Here is a 19,971-nt window from a genome sequence, read left to right on the forward strand (position 1 = left end):
TTTCCCAAAACTCCATCTAGCCTGGATACCTTGCTGAAATCAAGCTGTTAATTCTGTTACCTCAGAGGAAACAAAATGAAAGCAGTTCAAGCAGCCTAACATTGGTATAAACCCCAGAGCAGGAGCAAGTACAAGTCCTGTGGGAAAGATTTCATTTCTCTTGCCTGTTGTAGGGGCTAATTCTGTCTTATCTAATTTCAGTGTATGTGGGGGGATAGAATGTAAGAAAATAAAGACAGTGCAGAAGATAATCTCAGCCTGAGGAGTTGCAGCTGTACTAATCACCAAAGATTAGGAACAGGCCTGCCCTTAACAGGCACAGCTGTGTCCAATAAGGATGAGTGCTATACAAGAGTGGGTTAGCTGGGTGAGAAGGGAGCTGGAGTTTGTTGCTGTGCTGTGAGGAAGAAGGAGTCAGTGCTGCAAAGAGCTGCCCATGAGAAATCACCAAGGTTTGGAGCTTTTGCAATAAGATGACAAGTGTACATCAGAAATGGTGACAATGGAATTGCACCATTGAAAAATGTCTGTGTCACAGTTACTCAGGTCAGGGACACACTGGAAATGAAGAGGACACTGCAGAGGCTGCCCCTTGAGGGAAATAAATGAAGAAAAAAGAAAAAGACCAAGGGTAGCTTGAGTGAACAATTTAAAGCAGCAAAAGGATCCTGAAATGGAAGTAGAGGCTGTGGTTGATGTGCCAGCCATGTGCCTCTGATAAGGGATGATGAAGGCCACTTCAAGGACTTAGAGGGCTACACTAGCACCTGATAATAATGGTTTACAGGACTACTAAACAGCTAATCAAAACTCACAAAGTGCTGTGAATTGAAGACAAAAAAAAAAAACAAGTGGCAGTGGCTAGTGAAGAACCCAGCTATTAATACATTTTAATTAGAAGGTAAAAAACCAAGGTGACACATACCTTGTTCTGATAATTTTCCAGAATTTCTGTGTGCTAGCTGGGTTTGAATACAGTAACAAACACTTTCCACAAGGCTGGCTACTGTGTTACCAAGTGTGTTATACATTTGCCATTAGAGCTAAAGAATTTGCGGGGTTGAGAGAACACATGCAAGAAGGAAGATGGCTTTTAGACAGGGCTGTGCTTATCTGCTGTTTCTGCTACAGCATCCAGATCCTTTCTGTGGAGCAGAATGTAGCTGTGGAGGAAAATACCCATGTTTTTCCCAACAATCTCCTATCTCAGGCCATAAAGCCACTTTTCTAGCCTTATAATTGTCCTGTACTTCAGGCAGATTATTTGAAGGACCTGGTGAGGGAGCTGCATAGCTTAGATTTTTCTTTCACTGTGTAACTTTATGTACAGGCCTGGGCACGTTCTCAGGTCCCAGCTGGCCCTCCCAAAGCCAGATCACAACACCCAGAGAAGAGGGAGCCTAAGCACAGCACAGACTTAGCCAAAAACACAGCCACAGCACAGCTGTGATTTAAGGCTGGCCATTCAGCTGTGCCTTTACTCCTATTTAACAGTAGTTAAGTGGTGAAGTGCTGTCTCCTTGAAAAGCTTCCCCTCTCTTAGCAAACATCATATAACATGCAATTTTTACAGTGACTGGCAGCATATTTTTACTCCTGAAATACAGCCCTTCCATTTTAGATCTCCTTAATCACAGTGATTTTGTGGAGAATAACAAATTTCCCATTCCTGGAGTTAAAACTTGACTTTTTTCCTTATTTCCTTCAGCATTAATTATCCCTCCTAAAAATAGACAGGTGTGGTCCAAAAATATCCAGTGGAGCCTTAATGAAAGGTTTCTTGCAGGGAAGCCAACAGCCAGACCTGATTTATTCACCCAGTCTTGTTGTTTTTGCAGACCCACCCTGCACCAGGGTCCTGTTTCCAGGCTTGCCTCTTATTTGCTCACCCGGTTAATCAGTACAGCTGCCTGCGAGGACACGTGAAGGGGAAGCCATCCCCTACACAGTCTTCTGGGGAGGTTGCAAAGGTGGGGAGTGTGGCTGCCTTCAAACCTTCTGCCCCTGAGAGTGGCTCCTCTCATGCAGGGAGGAAGGTGTATGAAGGTCATTTCCTTTGGGGGACCGGCCAAGCTGCTGTGCCTGGGAGCACGGGTGTCTCCATTGGCTGGCCCTGTAAGCTGGCAGCAGAGGAGGGATGGCATTCCTGAACAAAACTTTCTTCTTTCTTCTTCTGTCCAGTCATCCTGTTCCTCCCAGCAGGCTGCAAACACCATTTGTACAGCAACTCCAGAGAGGGAAACCTTGGGATTTGTTACAAGACTTCCGAAGTCAACAAAATGCTTGGAAGTTAAACCAAACCTGCAAGGCCTTGCAACTTCATGGATCATTTCAAAGGGTTTGAGTTGGTTCTCAAACTCAGCTCTGAGGAGTAGTGATTCTGTGTTTTGGTGTAGGAAGTCTTGACACAGCCAGGGTTTGGGGCCAGCCACTTGTGGGTGTGCCCATCTCACTACTCTCCTCTGGGCAGATGGTAGCTGTGATGTTGATTCTTAGACGTATGTGAGCTTCCAAGTGTGGCATTTAGAGAGTCCCAAACTGACATCTTTTTTGCAAAGGGTGGGGCATGAGGCTTGAGGAAAAAAATGCAGGGCCTTTGAAGTGCAAGGCTTTGAAGTTAAAAAAAAGCTAGCAAATTCCTGTTGCAGTTCACTGTCTGTGGAAAATCTGGAAGCTAAGACTTTTGCCCAAAGAGGCTGGGTAACGTTTAAAAGGAACAGACTGGGGAAGTGTGGGTTTAATGTTTTACCTGTTTATGCAGTGGTGGAGAAGGTAAGCTTGATTCAAAGAGTGTGTACCAAAAAGCACTGTCAGTCTCTGCCTTCCTTCTCTTCCACTGTGAGACTGAGTGCATTCAGATCACGGACATAAAATGTGTGTGTGGTGGAAGGGGGAGGGAGGAATTTCTCTCTTGCCGTTGCTATTGTGTTTTGTTATGTTTTGTGTCTGTTCAGTTTGTCTCCAGGATCAGAGAAGTGACTCAGAAAGTTATTTCCACAATAGGAGAGCATGGGAAAACACAAACATTAGTCTCTTAAAGACACACAGCCCTGTTTATCACATACTGACATGCCTCACTTTCTGACTGCTGGAATTGCTACCACAGGAGCTACCTTTCTCCTTTCTTTAGAACCCTGTCAGGATTTTGCACCTTAGGCCTTTCCTTTTGTCTCTAGAAAATTACATCAAACTTCCCTACCCTCTACTCCTTATTTTTCTATACTTATTTTCCCCCTCTTTAACTTACCTTCCCCATTTATTGCATCTCTCATCTGTTCCTCACATAGGCTCACCTCATCCCTCTTTCCATGCTGCCGTACACATGGAAGCCTCCAACCAGCACCATCTCTTCTGTCCTTCAGCTGGGCCTTTTTTCTCAATGGTGTCCTCATATGCACCAACTTGGCAGTACCACACCTTCCCTCGGGGAGATGTCCCAGTCCCACCTGGTATGCCTCTGAACAAGCCATCCTGGGCTCTATGAACCTTTGAGACCCTTTGGAGTATTCCCTGTAGGTCCTAGTGCTGCAGGCCCAGACCTGCTGTGCTCAGCCAAGCACGATCATCCAGTGATGCAGAGAAGAAACATCAGCTCAGCAGAAACCTGGCAGCAACAGCATCCTGGAGCCTCCCTTAGTCCCAGCCCCTGGTGCCAACCCCTCCTTTTTGACTGAATAGTTGTTTCAGCCAGCAGGAGCCAAAGATTAAATCTAACTCCTGCCAGTGCCAGCCAGGTGGGACAAGTTGATCCTTTATTTACAATTATGATGAGGTAGCAATTATACTCTCGGGCTCTTTTCCCTTGATGAGGTAGAGCTATTACTAAGCTCAGTGGTTTGGTTTTGTTAGCACACCTTTGGGGCCTGCTCTTGCCTATAACCCTATAACCCCCCTCAGGTTCTCTTGTGTCTCTTTTCTTCTTTTTTTTTTTTTTTTTTTTTTTTTTTTTTTTTTTTTTTTTTTTTTATGACTTGTTTAAATAATCTTGTTCTCTGAGTTGCCCAAAGCACAGATCTGCCCCATAGCCTGTGTTCAGTCATGCTTCTCTCTTCCTCCTTGATGCTCACACATATGGGCATCCAGACTCCATCCTTTTTCTGCTGCATGCATTGAGAAACCTATTCAGAAAATTCCTCCCTTTCTCTTTATCCTCTTAGCTGTGCCAGCAATGCAGTGTAGCTGGCTAAACATGTGTGCTTGCCTGCTTCAACTCTTGCTTAGCTCCCTTCTCTGCTGCTCTTGGAAAACATGCTGCAGTTTCTGCTCATCTCTGAAGGTGCTCCTTGCTTGCTTGCTTGCTCTGAAATTCTGCAGGAAGCCCCACGTGGATTCTGGTGCTGTACAAACCTCTCAAGTCAGCTGCTACAAACACTTGTCTCATTGTCCTCACCTCATTTTTATTTCAGTCTTCATCTTCTCTCACTTTTCTATCTCTTTCTATTGACCGTGTATTTATATTTATGTCACTTTAATCTCTTGCAGTCAACTAGCAAAGCATGCCATGGGTGTGGTTCCTTGAAAAGCCAGCACGGTGAATCTTAAGGTGGATTACTTTGAAGCCAGAAATTATACACAGGTAAATGGAAATAGGAAAATCCCACCCTAATTCTAGCACTATTCTTGCGTCTCTTCTGAAATGCTGGACTCCTGCCAAGTCTATGAACATTTCATGGCAAACGCTGAGTCACAGGCAAGACAGAAACCCTTGCAAGACAGAAAAAGGAGGCAGGAGAGATGCACACTCCTTGCATTTAGGAACCTGGAGAGGAGAAGCAGGACAGAATGTGTTAATGCACATTTCAGAGCGAGGGTGCCTGAGAAGGGAGGCACATTACAATATCAAGGCAGCAACTCCAGACTATGTACAGGCATCATCCTTTGGAGGGAATTGTTTCCCTTTTCTTCCTTCTAGCAAGTTCAGGAAACAATCTCTGACTGCACTTCTGTTATCAAACACGCAGGGGATCTTTCATTGTAGGAAGACTTCGGGAATGCCACTGTTTAGGGCCTGTTGTAACAAACAGTGCCTAGAAGTGTTGTGTAACCTCTATTCTCTAGAAACTTCAGATTCATTCCTTCACATCTGCCAATGCCTTATGTTTTTGAGAAAGTTGCTCAAATTTGTGTTTCAATTTTCCTATATTTAAAATTAGGAAAGAACATTTCAGGATACTGTGAGGTTACATTGTCACTGTTTTGACATGGTACTGCCACTTGCAGAGATGATATCAGAAATTTGCAAAGAACTGAGCTTTGAAAGAAAGGATGGCTGACTCTCTGAACTTTAGGTCACACGTATCAATCCCTTAACCATCTTGTAAAAATTGCAATATATACCACCTTTGAGAAAGGAATTTCACTATGCAACTACAAAATACCAGCTAAAGCACAGAATACAAAGCAAACATCACAAAAACTTTCAAACATTAAAAGAAATCCCATTTTAAACAATAGCACTGGGTGAAGTTTAAATAAAGACACCAAACAAGATATCAAGTCTCAAATGAACAGCAGAAATATTAACAATTGATGCTTTTTAGGTGATAAATAGAGAAGGAAATTAATAGAAAACAAATATCTCATAGTTATAAGTTTTATTTTGGAAAATGTAAACCTCACTAACCATGCATACAAGTTAAGACAATATTTTACAGTTCTTAATTTTCTTCCTCTTTTAATTTTTTTCCTTTTATAGTTGCATAGGACATTATCACAATATATAACTATGCAATACAAAATACATAAAAAGTTACAGCAGAGCAAGAATAGATGAACATATAACTGTACAACTGTAATACTTCAATGTAGTGATTTAAAGAGTTGAAAGTGAGCCACAGAAGCTTTCATGCGCTGCTGACAAGCCTGTACAAGTGAGGGTGACACTGGCAGCTTTACAGCTCACTGTAGCTGGAAGTTTAGCTGTGAACACGTGCACGCTCCCCCACTCAGGCATGTGCTGCTGGAAAAGCACATGTGCACGCACACACATGCCCCCCACATGCACAATGTACACAAGTAAATGCACCTGTAACCAGAGATGAAACTCAACCACAAATCTCCAACAGGTTCAAAAAGTCCAAATGCAATGGCATGTGGATCTAGGAATTTGGTTCAGGCCCATCACTAGTTATTATGAAATGGATACCTATTTTTGCTCTGTGGACATCCCTTCATTAGTCAGTGTGTAGTATAGACACACTGCTGTGTATTTATGTATACACACATACACTAAACAATATACACATATATATCTATTTATATATATATGTGCATATGCTTATATAAATCCATATATATAAATAAATATATATTTATAAAAACCTATACCAGTGGATGGGCTTTTTGCATTCTATATTCTGGCTTATGGGATAAACAAGAATAATTTGGGTATTTTCTTCTGCCTAAGGCTATAGCTCTTATCCCCGAGAGTTACAAATACAGATGTTCATCATACCATTCACTGACATAGACTAGATGTTAGCACCTAATGCACAAACAGATGGTGTGATGGAGTAAATAAAAGAGCACCTGAAAGTTAGTTTGTAGGCATGACTGATGAAATTAGTAAATCTAATGGCAATTAAAAGGCAAAAACAACACTGCACTTCACAAAGTACAAATCCTGTAACTCATGACAAAACACTGGAGACGAGCAGTTGTGAAACACGTGTGCTCCTCACACAGCCTTTACTGCCCGGCTGTGCGAGACAAGGAGAGTGCTGAATGTCTGGGTAGAGGGTGATGAGGTTTAAAGGTGTGCAGAGGCTTTCATAGCCATAACTTCTTGCAAGGGTTAATGCAGTAAAGAGGGTGGGATACAGACAGGAATTAGGCATTACCATCGAACAGAGGCTTCTGATGACTTGTCATAAATACATACCTTTGCAGTTACGTAAACAGATACTAGGCATGTATTGTAAAAGCAAGGAATAATTAATTTGCAGATACAAAAAATTCTCACAAAATCTAGCTGCCAGGAATTTACCAAGATTGCTTTCTAAGAAGCAGGATGGAAACTGAATTCATGTTGCCATTAGGCCTTTGCACAGGGAGAGGTTAATGGAAGGAGTGAATGAGTTTCTATGAGCATCTTCAGTTTCACCTGGTAGCGAGGTGATGATTTTCACTTGCACCTATTTCCTGTAGAAAGGAACCAACTCAACACTTAGACAAGTTAGAATCATGGCTGGAGAAAAACAAACTTTCCAGGGCTTTCTTAATAATAATAAAGCTGTTGCTATAATCTGAAATGAAAAAAAAAATCACAGCAATGTTGTATTTTGTGAGAACACCTCAACAGATTGCATGGGGAAAGGAGGAGGCAGGAGAGATGCACACTCCCCCAGATGGAGAAACCTGCACTTTGCCAGAGCACTATTTCCTGAGTGTGACATGTTTGTTGCTGTGCCAGAAGACTGATTTAGATTACACTGCTGGGTGAAACAACAGAAAGGTAAGAATCTGAGGTTAGTTTGGATCAGCAAACAGATTTCAAAACATAATTTGAGATGTTCTGACCTCTCATGTCTGCAAAACTCAGGAGGAACCATCACGAGAATGGAGTCCAATGACCTTGCTGATCATCAGACATTTCTAGCAGATGCTAGAAAACCCCATTCTTTTCTCATATGAAAATATTAAGAGAGGTTCTTGTTTATATTCAATTTTGGAAAATATTAGTGATTTGGAATTTATCATTTTATCCTAAAACTATAAAGTTTTAAACCTCTAATGGAAATATTTGAAACTCTATCTGGGATTTTAAAACACAGTACCTTGACTGTCAGCCTAATACATCCTGAGGTATTTACAGCTGAGATGTAAAAACAAAAACGTTTTAATGACCAATTTCAGAGTATTTTCTGAAAGTGTTGTTATGTTGGCTATATATAGCCCCATGGTGTTCTCATTAAATGAACTGACTTAACTGAAAATTTTACTTTGAACCAATTTATTTTCTCCTGCTTAAACTTGAACAATTATTAGTAAAACCTATGAAGTATATGAGTAAAATATTACTTAACTGTTCGAGTTGGAGATTACATAGTTCTCTGTCCCTCAGAATAGGTTGTCCCAAAACCTTTATTTATATCCTATAATCTCAGTACTGATAAAACCTGGTGCAAATATTCCTTCTCCAGGCTAGTAAAACAACTTGTTTGTAATGCATAAACTGATTCATGCTGAATTATTAAGTCCTAAATAAATGAAATTGAGTGGTTCCTCCTTTCCTGAAGATTAAATGATACTCTTGTTTGAACAGGTGATTTTACAGCAAAATGAATTGGGAACATGAAGCCTATAATGTTTGCCAATACTTAGTGCTCCTTTTGATTTTCTTGTTCCCCCGCTTCTCCATATATCTCTCTTAAGGTATAATGATAATGAGAAATGAGTTTGACTTGTTTTGAATTATGTGCACAAGACAGAGCTGACCTGTAGAATTCCTTGAGCTAGATATCTGAAATGCCTCTCTACTAACTCCAGCACAAGAGCACTTCTAGGAGTGACAGAAATTATTGGAATGTGAATTCCTGTTACCTGAATTCTATCAAGTTGTTAAAATTGTGCATCTCAGCACATGACATTAAAAAAAAAAGCAAATAGGAAATCTGTTGAGGCCAACAGATCTGGTTTTCCCCTAACTCCACAGCTTGGGCAACTCATCACATTAACTCTATTTGTCATCTTGCAAAAAACCCTTACTGTGTTCTTTCATTTTCTGTGAAATGAAACAGTAGAATTGTGCCTCTCACAACTTCCAATTCCAAGGGGGAAATTAACAGAGGTGAAATCTGGAGCAAATGAACATGAAAAAAATACTGAAACATCTGCATTTGTTTAGATTTATAGTTGTATTTGTATTGATAAATACTCAGTGTATTTATCTGTACAAATAATAGAAGGTGTAGTATTAGGAATAATGTATATTATGGAAGTACCTATGAAACTACTTGGAAATCTATATTAGCTTCTCACAGTTAACATACAGTACAATAAAACCTTGCAAAACTGGATCAATGCAAAGCAGCAAGTAAGATACAGGTTCAATGGGAATTTGGAGGCATTCACTTAATATCAAATGACAGGTTTGGCATAGAGAGTTTCTTTTCACCATGCTACACTTAACTGCATTTATACCCTACAGAAAAAAAACAAAAAAAAACAAAAAAAAAAACAAACAAACAGCAAAAATCCCAAAATTCCAGAATCAAAAGGACCTGAATTGATAATATGCACCATCAGACCCAGACAAACCAAGGAATGTGTATTTGCTGCCAGTGAGGTTTTCAGTACATCACTATGTTTCTGGTCTGTTACTATATTTTCTACCATATAAAACATAAAAACCCTTGTGCTCTATCTGGTGTTAGATATTTGAAAGTTATTGAAAACTAGCCAATATTCCCTTTCTATTATTAAGCAGAAATAAGAGCACCTTGGTTTATGCTGGTATGTGTATTTTTGAGAAACTTGAAGTAGTGCTGAGCTATAATGTAATTTTATTTTAAACTTAAAAATGCATATTTTATTATTCCAGTCAGAAGATACCTTATGATTTTCACTTCCTTCTATCAACGACCACAATTTTGATGCAACAGAATACAGAAACTATGTCTTGGCCAATTTTTCTTTCTAAGATACAGCTGTACAGTAGGTAAGTACCTTGATAACAGTTTTGGTGGGCATTGGTTCAGTAATGCTATTTCCATAGTTAATTAAAAAACAAGACAAAACAAAGGAAGAAGAAATAAAGAAAATTGTTCAAGTCAGTGTGGTTTGATTGAATATTCTGTTGGTCCCATACTGAACAGGCAGTGCAGACAGCTTAACAGCTTGGAGAGAGTTGACAATAGAATGCCTCCAAGACTCCAGGCCACCTTGCCATAAAATGTTACCCAGTGTAAATTTGTTTCTTTGTGATTTAGGTTACTCATTTAAGGCATCTTGTTGAGAAATTTTCCTCAGAATTTTATCTAGCAGGAAACAAACCAACAAACAAGTTTATCAACGTCACAGAGATTTTTGCAGTTGGAAGTTGGCTTTGGAGCATCTTCAGCAGATGTGAGAAGACAACTTGCTACCATAGGCAGAGGGCAGCTTGAAGAAAGACAAGGTTCCTGTTTGGAGGCTCCCCAACACAGGTATATAATCAGGAAAATGAGCAATGGAAGAGTCCAGTACTACATTCCAGTATTAGGCTGGTTTCTGTATTGTTTGCTTGTTTTTTATTTTTTCCCCAGTGTGTGAAAGAACCTAACAAAAAGCTTCTGAGTGCAATTATATTTACAGAGTAAGGCTGTGGTTAGGGTGTGTCTTCATTGTAATTATTGTGTAACATAAATATCCATCCCTGAGAAAGGAGAAGGGGGACATAAATCCAACAGAGTTGATTTTTAAGTGTATGTATGCTTATATTGTGCAATCTGGTTTTACAAACTACTTCAACACCTGAGGTGAATTAAGCAGATTTTTTCCTTTTTTTTAGATTTTTTTCCTTTTCTTATAAAGAATAATGAAGAGGATCCATATATGGTTGCAAAATATATGAAATATGGAGACAGCAGGAGTCGCTAAGTGTAACATGTAAGTTTGTCTGTCCATGAGGTTAGAATAGCCACTTGTGTGGTTGGGTAAAGAAAATCTGACTAAAAATTGCAGTGGGAGGCAGCTATTTACTGATTTTTAAAAAAGAGAGGGTGGGAACTGAAGGAGGGGAAGCAACAGAGCTTTTTAACTGTGTGCAACACAAACAAAACTCCACGTTAGGCATTAGAGGCAAAGTGCTGACATCCAGTGCAGGTAGTCTATGGGGAGCTGGCGGGGCTGATCGTGGGGCTGGAGGCGTCCGAGCGGCTGTAGTCACTGACAGAGCCTGTCCTGGAGCCGCTGCCGCTCCGCCTCTTCAGCATGCTGGGGTGGAAGTTGGCGTGGCGCCGGGCGTGCTTGGTCAGGTGGTCGCTGCGCATGAAGCGTTTCTCACACAGCGGGCAGCTGAACTTCTTCTCTCCGGTGTGAGTGCGGTAGTGCCGGGCCAGCTCATCCGAGCGAGCAAACTTCTTGTTACAGCCCTGCCAGTTGCATTCAAAAGGCCGCTCACCTGCAGGGAGCAAACACGGCACGATTAGACGGGAGAGCAGTGTCTTCCATGGGCTATTTTTTTGTATGCAGAATATAGAATAAAAAGGTTGGAAGCAGGGTGAATGCCACTTGGCACTAAGTGGATGGAGGTGTTACCCTCTGCCAGAGCAGGCTGCTGTGGTATTCCAACCCATTTAAAAATGCTGTCAGACTAGTCATATACCTTGTTTGATAACTGGGTCTTCAGGGATGCTGGGCTCCTGATCCTTTCAGGGATATCTCATATCTCTTGGGGTTTCTTGAACTTTATGACTTAATAATAGCTGTACTGAGCTTTATAGTATATTCACTTATTCCTCCAAGCTGTCCCTATGTGTCTGACCAAGTGCTGAAGTTAAGAAGGCATGATGAGGTCTTCTCCAGCTATTTTAAAAGTTATGGTAAAAACACAAAATGGCAATTTTGAGGCAGTGGATGTGATGTATTCTCCACAGCTGTGCCTGTGTTTTCTGCATTTACTACAAAGTACTGCAGTTTCCCTTGTTCACTGCCTTGGGTCTCACTCAGAAGTGAGGCGGGGGTGCTGTATTCCAGTAGGGGACAGGTACTGTCTTGTACCTTGAGGGTACCAGCCTTTTTTGAATAGCTAACATAAACCTCATAAGCTGTGGCACTTAACCTTGGAGCAAAGAGCAGTGAGCTCACAGAAGGAGCCATCTGGTGACCTGGTACAGCTCGGAACAGATCTCAGCCATGGGACAGAGGCCTGGTGCTGCTTTAGGGCCATGCACTGTGGTAGATGTGCAGTCTAGGAAGCTCTGCAGAGGCTGCAGACAGAATTAGCATTGTTGTTGGGTAGATGGGTATCTGGAATCTATTCCCAGCTTCATCACTGATGTACAGCATATGAGGAAGCACCTCATGCTTCCATCCTTAGTTTCTCCATTTCATAAAAATGAAAACGTTGAATCATGAAATTTGCTGTCTACTACTTCTGCTTATTGGTTTGGTTCTTACTGTCACTGAATCTGAACATCACATGTTCTTTCATTGTTATTAATTGAGAACATCTTATTCTTTTGTGAATACCTAAATACATAGACTTAGCATTTTTGTTAGTTGTAATTTTAGTAACTTCCTACTTGCACTAATCCTAATGTTTCTAATTCTGAATAGCCTGTTCAAGAGTCCCAGAGAGCCACATAAATTCTAGACCAAAATAAGAAATAGAAGTTCTTTCCACAGTACACTGAATAGGAAATAAAGAAAGAAATTAGCCTCCTGGAGAAACTCAATACACCTCAATTAAAACTGTCTGAGATAAAAATTGACCTCAGCAAATCTTCAATCTAAACAGCCGATAATCTGCTTAAAATTCACAGATCTGGCAATAATATTTATCTTCAGAATCTGCTCAGGAGGCTCCTGCTCAGAAAAACAGTTCTGTAGGTTCCTTTTCTCTCTGTTCATGAGGCCTCCAAGATACTTCAGACAAATCTCAAACAGTGTCTCAATGAACAGACAAGCAAGTCCTTTTAAAATAGGATTTTGTTCAATAATCTGGAGAAAACAAGTTTCCCTGATGTTTCCTTGATTATTTAGGAGAAAGACCATAGCTCATTAAAACAAATTGCTCTTAAGCACATTTGGTGGATTTCATTACACCTACAACCACAATGCATAATGCAGTGGTTGCATCTGTGCAGTACACACAGATATTGTTGTATGGAGAACTGTGACCACCCTGCCTAGGACTGCATAAGGCACCAAAGATGAACAGAACTGTGGCTTCCCTTGACGTAGAGCCTAAAAATCTCAGGGTTACACAGATGAATTTAAGAACAAAACCGCAACCAACCAGATTTAAAGGATATAATCTTGTTGCATGAAATAACCAATGCAAATCCATTCAGTGTCTTCCTTAGCCTTATTCTGCCTGCAAACTGTCAGGGACTGAACTCTCCATCTGCTGCTAGAAACAGGAAACAAAAGTATTCTGGCTGTTTGTCATATATCCAGTTGTGTTCTTAGATATATTCCTCCCTGTGGTGGGAGATGCCTGGGGTGTGACAGCCCTGTTGTGTGACCACATTCACTGGTCTTGTCCCTATGTTTTGGTCATAGCAGAGATACACATCTAAGAGGGCTTTAGAGCCCTTGGGAAGAAGGGCAGTGAGGCATGGTCTTGGGGTAGATGTGGCCTGCAGAATTAGAGTTCCTCATCCCTGAGCTATGGCATCAGTTTTTGCTAAGACAATGGTCTTTGGAGGTTTCTATTGTCTGAGTTAACATTTCTGTTTATTTTCATTACAAATGGTATCAGCAAATGTTCTTCACTTGAAGAACTGTCCCATGAAGTGAGTGCTTTCAGACAAGGAAAGCAAAAGTTTTCATGCAATGTTTTGCATTGCTGTTGACACCACCATGAAGCAGAGGGAAAATGGCACCTTCTGTTCTGATCAGTTTAATGGCACCAGCTGCTCCTGTCCATGATTCTAGCATTTGGGAGCCAGCAGTAGGCACAACATTCCAGTTCCTAAAGAGAGACGTGCTACTGAAGCAGGATTGTGTAAGCTCGGTGTTATCCAGCACTAGCAGGTGATGAAGGTATTGCACAACTTATCTCCCCTTCTCCTCACTGCACATCAGGTCCGGATGAGAACATTCAGGTTCCCACTCATCTGTCTGATTTGATGTTGATGGTGGTGAGGATCTGGGTGCTGAGCCAAAAAATGTGGTATTTCTTCCACTATATTTCTACAATTCCTGTACTTCTCCTTCCTAGGGACTATTTTCCCCCTCAGTCCTCTCTAGTCTTCATTTTATATCTTCTTGGCACTTGGTTTTAAGTTTCTTGGCCAAGTGATTTTCCACTGACAGCTGGCATCACTCTAGTAGTGGTAACAGTTCTTTAGAGTACTTCCCAGCTTTGTTGAGGTTTAGCAATTCCTCTTCAAAGAAAAACTGTATTGTGAGGAAATGCTGGGTGCCTTGTGTGAAGATATAAGAGTCATTTTTATTGTTCATAAAAAATTAGTACACAGTCTGGAACAAAGTTGCTGGGGGGTATTAATTAAGGCAAGACCCAGCTGCTGCTCCAAAACCACACATGGAAATTCACAGTCTGTCATCATTCTCATCTCTCAAGCAGAAGGGATGTGGTTTTCTGTGCAGGTAGGTTATATAAATGTCCTTTTACCAGCAGTAAAGCAACCAACAGAATGAGAGATTATATGAATTGATTGCTTAATCTCATTAGGGAACATGCAGCCACAGTACAATGTTCCTACATAAGCAATAACCCATGGACATATTGTACTCAACAGAGAGCTTTCACCATTAAAATGGCTGTAACATGACACAATAAGGACTCTTTCAGCTCCATTTCAGGCAATGTTGAAGTCAGAATTTTACCACTATACACTCAGTGAAGAATTTGATCTTATAGATAATTGTAGAAGTGTTTTCAAGTATCTTAGATATGGGAGGAAACACATCAAGCATGTGAATGTGCTCACTGAGAGTCTTAATGCTGTGCCTTGGCAGCAGCAGTATCTTAGTGCATTATGAGCCTTACGAACAGGTCTCCAAGAGTCCTAAGTTTCCAAAAGATAAAGGTCCTTGAAAATAAATTAATCAAAATGCAACTCTGCCTTCTTTATCTTTGGAGAGGCAGGCAAAAGATGCATTTAAATATAAGGAATACAGTAATTTTTTTTTTTTTACCATTTAAAATAGGTTTGAATATTCATGTTCCAAATTCTACTAAATGGTAACCCTCCTAGCTCTTTTGCCAGGGCACATGGCATCTAACTTGTGTTTAAGTTACACAAACTGATGGAAAAACATCACATTAGAGAATTAGATTCAGCTGATCTCAACTGAAAATTACACAAGCAATAACATTTTTGGCTTTTTCCTGACCTTCATCCAGTAAAAAAAAAAAACGAAGGTAGTGTAAAGGCACACTAAGGAACTTGCAGTGCTCACCAAGTGAAAGTACGTGAGCTCTGCAGGTGCACGGAGTTCTGAATTCCTTTCAGGGGCACAGGCCTTGCTGCTCATTGTCTGGCAGAGCAGCCTGCCAAAGGAAACCCAGAGTTGCCTGGGCTATAGAAACGGCATTAAAAAAATGCACCTCTATCCTCTCTTGCTGGAAAGGATTCGGAAGTAACTAGAGCCAGCCTGTTCCTATGATATTACAGAAAGGTCTTTTGTATTATTCTGTACTTTTCAACCATTGTATAGTGAGGCAACTGTATGTAGTTATGGGAAACAAAATCTAAAGAGATGGTGGCACCAGATCTGATGTCTACTGAGCTTGATTTGTACAATCCTTTTAGTGCACATATAGTTTTAAAGACTCTTTTCCTATATAGTGAGCCTCCTGTACAGACCCTGGAGTAATCTGCTTCCTGCTTCACCAATTCATCTGTCTGATATCCAGCATCTGAATATCAATTTAAAAAGATAGTAAGTACTGCCTAAGCATACTTTAAAAATAACCTACTACTGACTGAAATGCCCAAACAGTTTGAGACAATTGTGAACCTAACCATTTTCCAACTTATAATGCAAAGATTAGGCAATTGTATGTGAAGAATTTGAAGTGTCCTATCCACTGCCCTACAGATTAGAGTATCATCAAGTCAAACCACATACTGGGGGCTATTTTTTTCAATTTACCTCATGTAATAGCTCTGCACATTATGTTAGCATGTTCAAGCACATGTCAAGGCCATGCAGTAACAAAGAAATTTGTATCCTGGGAATTCAATGAGTGTCTGCAAAACCAGAAACAGTAAACCAGAAACAATTTTCTGTGATCTTTAATCTGTTCTGCTGCTTCCCAGAACAGGGTTGAATGTTGTTATAAAAACAGACTAGCAGCCTGAACATGCTGCTGGATGCTATTCTTATTATTTCTACATTTTCATATACATAATTAGGAGTATATTTAGGAACACAGATCAGCAGGCTGGGTGGGGAAGATGAGGGGCAGACAGTTAAGAGATGTGACTGAAGAGGCTTTCCTCCAGGAGAGGAAATGCTATCTTGGGAAAAACATTCAGCCAAGCAGACTATGTTCCTTGAGATGGGGCTATTACTTGGGAAAAAAAACCAACAAAAAACGAGGAAAGATCATTCTTCAATAGTACTGACATGTATTTATGGCTATTTTAATTTCTGATATTCTCTTGTTTATAAAAAAGTTCTTTTGCATGGTCAAAAAAAAAAAGCCATAATCTCAGTGCGAGAGAGAATAAGGCTTTGATGTTAGGCAAATGGTGGTTTCTTTATCAAGTATTTAAAAAGAGATCAAAAATTTCCAAAGCCTCAGGTTTTCAGATTCCTATAAGATGAAACCACTTAGTTTTAAATTAATGATTTTAGGGGTGATATTTCATAACCAAATAAGCCAAATGCAATTGGGTTTTTTTACATCTGCTCTTTGTGTCTGTCCAACAGCTTTGGAGTATCTCAGCCACCTTCACACACATCTAACAGTGGTAGCAAATTCAGCAATATTAAGCTTCACTAGTTCCAGGAAAATGAGGATGTTTTAGTAATGTTCTCAGTGAAAAGAGGAGTTATAGAGTGAATTAGACTGTCACTAGACACCGGAAACCTACTGTGGGAGTATAATGTGAATGTCCAAATCCAAGAAAAGCTCCTGTTAGAGTACCCATGTTACCGAACACTGGCACATAGGACACACAGCAACAGCAGCTAGGTTGCATTAGGACCTGCAGACACAAGCATGCAGTCCTGCTAATTCCATTATCTGTCATGTGACCTTTTTTCAGGAACTGGAGTTCTCAGAATTCCTGCAGGCACAAACCCAGGCATCTACAAAGTTCATTCACTTTAAAATGTGCACGTCTTTATTTCGACCTTAACAAATCCAGTCACTACATTTATAAATTACTGGATCTTATGTCTCCTGTGTGCTCAGGAAACTACTACTGAACAGGAGTGCAACAGCTACCATAACATCCATGATTGAAATCCTTGGTTTATTTTCTGTACCTCAACGTTTTCATTAAGTTATTTAGACATGAATGTTTCTTGAAAGGGGAATTTCCAAGTGGCAAGTTTATATTTGAAGTCCATATGTGTTACTGTTTGCTGTGGAAGTGTTTGTGTTACTCCATCTGGGAGCACAGATTACACCCTGTGATTTATCTGTTACAGCCACAGTAACTAGAACAACTCAAATAGCAAATGACGAGCATGCATGGTCAGAGACTATAATGATAACCGCTACAATGCCAGAGAAATATAAGTAGTGAAAAATTCCTGCCCTAGCCTTAACCACAGACAGATGTGTCTGAGAACCAAAATAGCTCATTTGGTGTGTTCCATGGAGATATCTGGTCCTCTAAAAAAATTAACACTCGCACCAAAATGGAAACAATTTTTTTAAAGCAGATTGCATTCTATCAGTTGTATTCTCAGCTTTAATTTCAAACTTGTTTGATAATGTCTTAAAAACACCATTTATAATAATTTCAACTACTTAACTGGATTTTTATCAGCCACATTTGCTTCTCTTTTGTCAAAGCAGAATCATTCAAGCCTATTCCATCTTTTTTTTCCCCCTCAGGATCCTCCATCACATAATCTTTCTATTGTCTAAAATACGCATTCCATCATATTTACTGAATCTTTTTTCAAGCAGGGGTGCCCAAGTTGAACTGCTCCAAGTATCTATAGCTTACCATTTTTAAAATAACCATGTTTTTTATCCTGTATTTTTGCACAGTGAATTAAGAATCTGAAATTTGAACCTGCTTTACCAAGTCATTTTCTGCCTGCCATTTTAACTCCTGATTGACTCCTGTTTAGTTCTTGCTTCATCTCTGCTGCACACCACTGTGTGTACAGTAAATTAAGTTCTGTGTTCCACTCCCAGCTGAAACCTAGTCCCAGACCATTTCACACAAGCAGCAAGTAGTTAGAAGTTATGTTTCAGGATCTGGAAAATAATTCTTACAGCAAATTTGCTTTAAAATGAAGTGGCCACAAATCTAATAAAAGGAACTACTGCTATATTCTTATCTAAGATTTTGAATAGAAAAGGGAAATAAAGGCTAAAACTATGTGGGTAACATTTTTCCTGCTCAATTGAAAAATTAAAAAAAAACATTGAATTGCAGAATTTTGCAAACAAAGAAACCCATAGTAATTTTATTTTTAGTTGACCAAAATGTTTTACTTCTTTCAGTATGGATTTTGTAACACTATTTAAATTCCTTTAGCTCTGGGGACAGTTTTCAAGACAGTGAGTATGTTAATCTGAAATTAATTAATAAAATACACTAACACACAATTTTTCTGAAACAAAAAAACAATTTAAACAATTTTCTGATTACTTGTCAGTGAAAAACTCTTCACCAAAAAATATAGTTCCTGTAGTTCTTGCTAGTAAAGAAATACAAACTTTCTAATATTCTTCATTAACATTTCTTGGCAGCTTTCTATCCATGAATACATTTTTATTAAGTGACTAACTGGAGATCTGATCTTTGAAGGGAACAGCTTCATTTGTGCTTTCTACTTCCACTAAACTCCCTGTGTTTATAAGCACAAGGGAATTCCAAAGACAGCCAAGGGTAACAACCATGAAAGTTTATCCTTCACAGAGAAATCTTGGAATAGATTTTAGATCTATGCTGAAAATGTGGCTGAGAATATGCCCTGTGGCATTGCAGTATGACCCAAAAAGCCTCGGGTGATTCTCTACAGCATGTTAAGTACAAGAAACATTTTCCGGAGTTGCGCTGAGTATCTTTCACTTCCTTCTACTTTTGTCCTCTGGAGTCATTTTGCAAACTGGTGGTAAAGTGATGCAGCCTTCAAAACACTGGGTCTGTTTTGAGTTCTCCCTTCAAAGAGCATAAAGGTGCACTAATGTGCCATACACTGCCATGACATAGAAACAACCAACCCAAAGCTCATGCTAGAAAGACCCAGCATATTTTCCAAATATGTATTTTTATGATCTTCTCTGCACTGCTACAGTATAATTCCATAGATATATAGTGAATTTTGTTTGGTTTTCTCCTCTCTAGCTATGTTCACACTGCTATGTTTGGTTTTCTCCTCTCTAGCTATGTTCCTCTCTGCAAGAGAGTACTCCAAAACACAGGTAAACTTGCTGGGGAATTGAGAAATTCAATCCTTTCCTATCAACTGAAGATCATGGAAAAGCCCTTCAGGGTTTCCAATTTGAAATTCATATCTGTAGACCTGATCAATGAGATGCTACTTGTTTTACTGCATCCTTGTACTAAGACACAAAATGCCAATATTGGCTTTCTCCTGTGCAGTTTGTCACTTCCTGGTTTCAGAAGAGTTCATGCTCTATCTCCTCCTTACACAACCCTTCCCAGACTTGTGTGTTCCTTTCTCTTTTGAAACTACAAAAAGTCACCTGCACTAGGCCAGGGCTTTGTGAAGCTCTGTAACACTACATCAAAGTAGTGGGGTGGATGGGGGTGTGGGTGTATTAAATATGTTAAAGAGTTTTTCTCTTGAAACACAACCAGAGACAAAATCATTAAGGTGAGTTTAGCATTCAAGATTACTTCTTTTTATTGCGGGGCCCAGATATATCGATACAAATTTTGAAATCATCCTCTCTAGAAGTAACTGGAGTCTTAAAAGCTATTTCAGCAAAGAAGCTGAATTAGCTGAATAATTGCATGCATTGAAACAACAGCACTTCCATAACTTTCTGAATAATTAATTCACCTGGTCATCCACTCATGACTTAGGTATAAATGTGTGCATCTGATGACTTGATTTGATGCATCAGAAGAATGCCGTGGAATAGAAAATCCAGCAGAAAGGCAACTCTGAAAGTGAAGGCTCAGAAAGGGGGTG

The 19,971-nt window shown here is 39.9% G+C and overlaps 1 protein-coding gene across 1 annotated transcript in view; it reads right to left on the reverse strand.

Annotated features, from left to right (window-relative positions):
* Positions 1-5,579: 5,579 nt before the first annotated feature.
* Positions 5,580-19,971, reverse strand: part of KLF13 (KLF transcription factor 13) — a 33,229-nt gene continuing 18,837 nt past the window's right edge. The window contains exon 2 of the mRNA XM_054642207.2: positions 5,580-11,101. Coding sequence (XP_054498182.1) covers positions 10,809-11,101 — 293 coding nt within the window. The 3' untranslated portion in view covers positions 5,580-10,808. The remainder of the gene's footprint in view (positions 11,102-19,971) is intronic.

This window comes from Agelaius phoeniceus, chromosome 13 (assembly GCF_051311805.1).
Source record: "Agelaius phoeniceus isolate bAgePho1 chromosome 13, bAgePho1.hap1, whole genome shotgun sequence".
In the NCBI taxonomy this organism is placed as follows: domain Eukaryota; kingdom Metazoa; phylum Chordata; class Aves; order Passeriformes; family Icteridae; genus Agelaius; species Agelaius phoeniceus.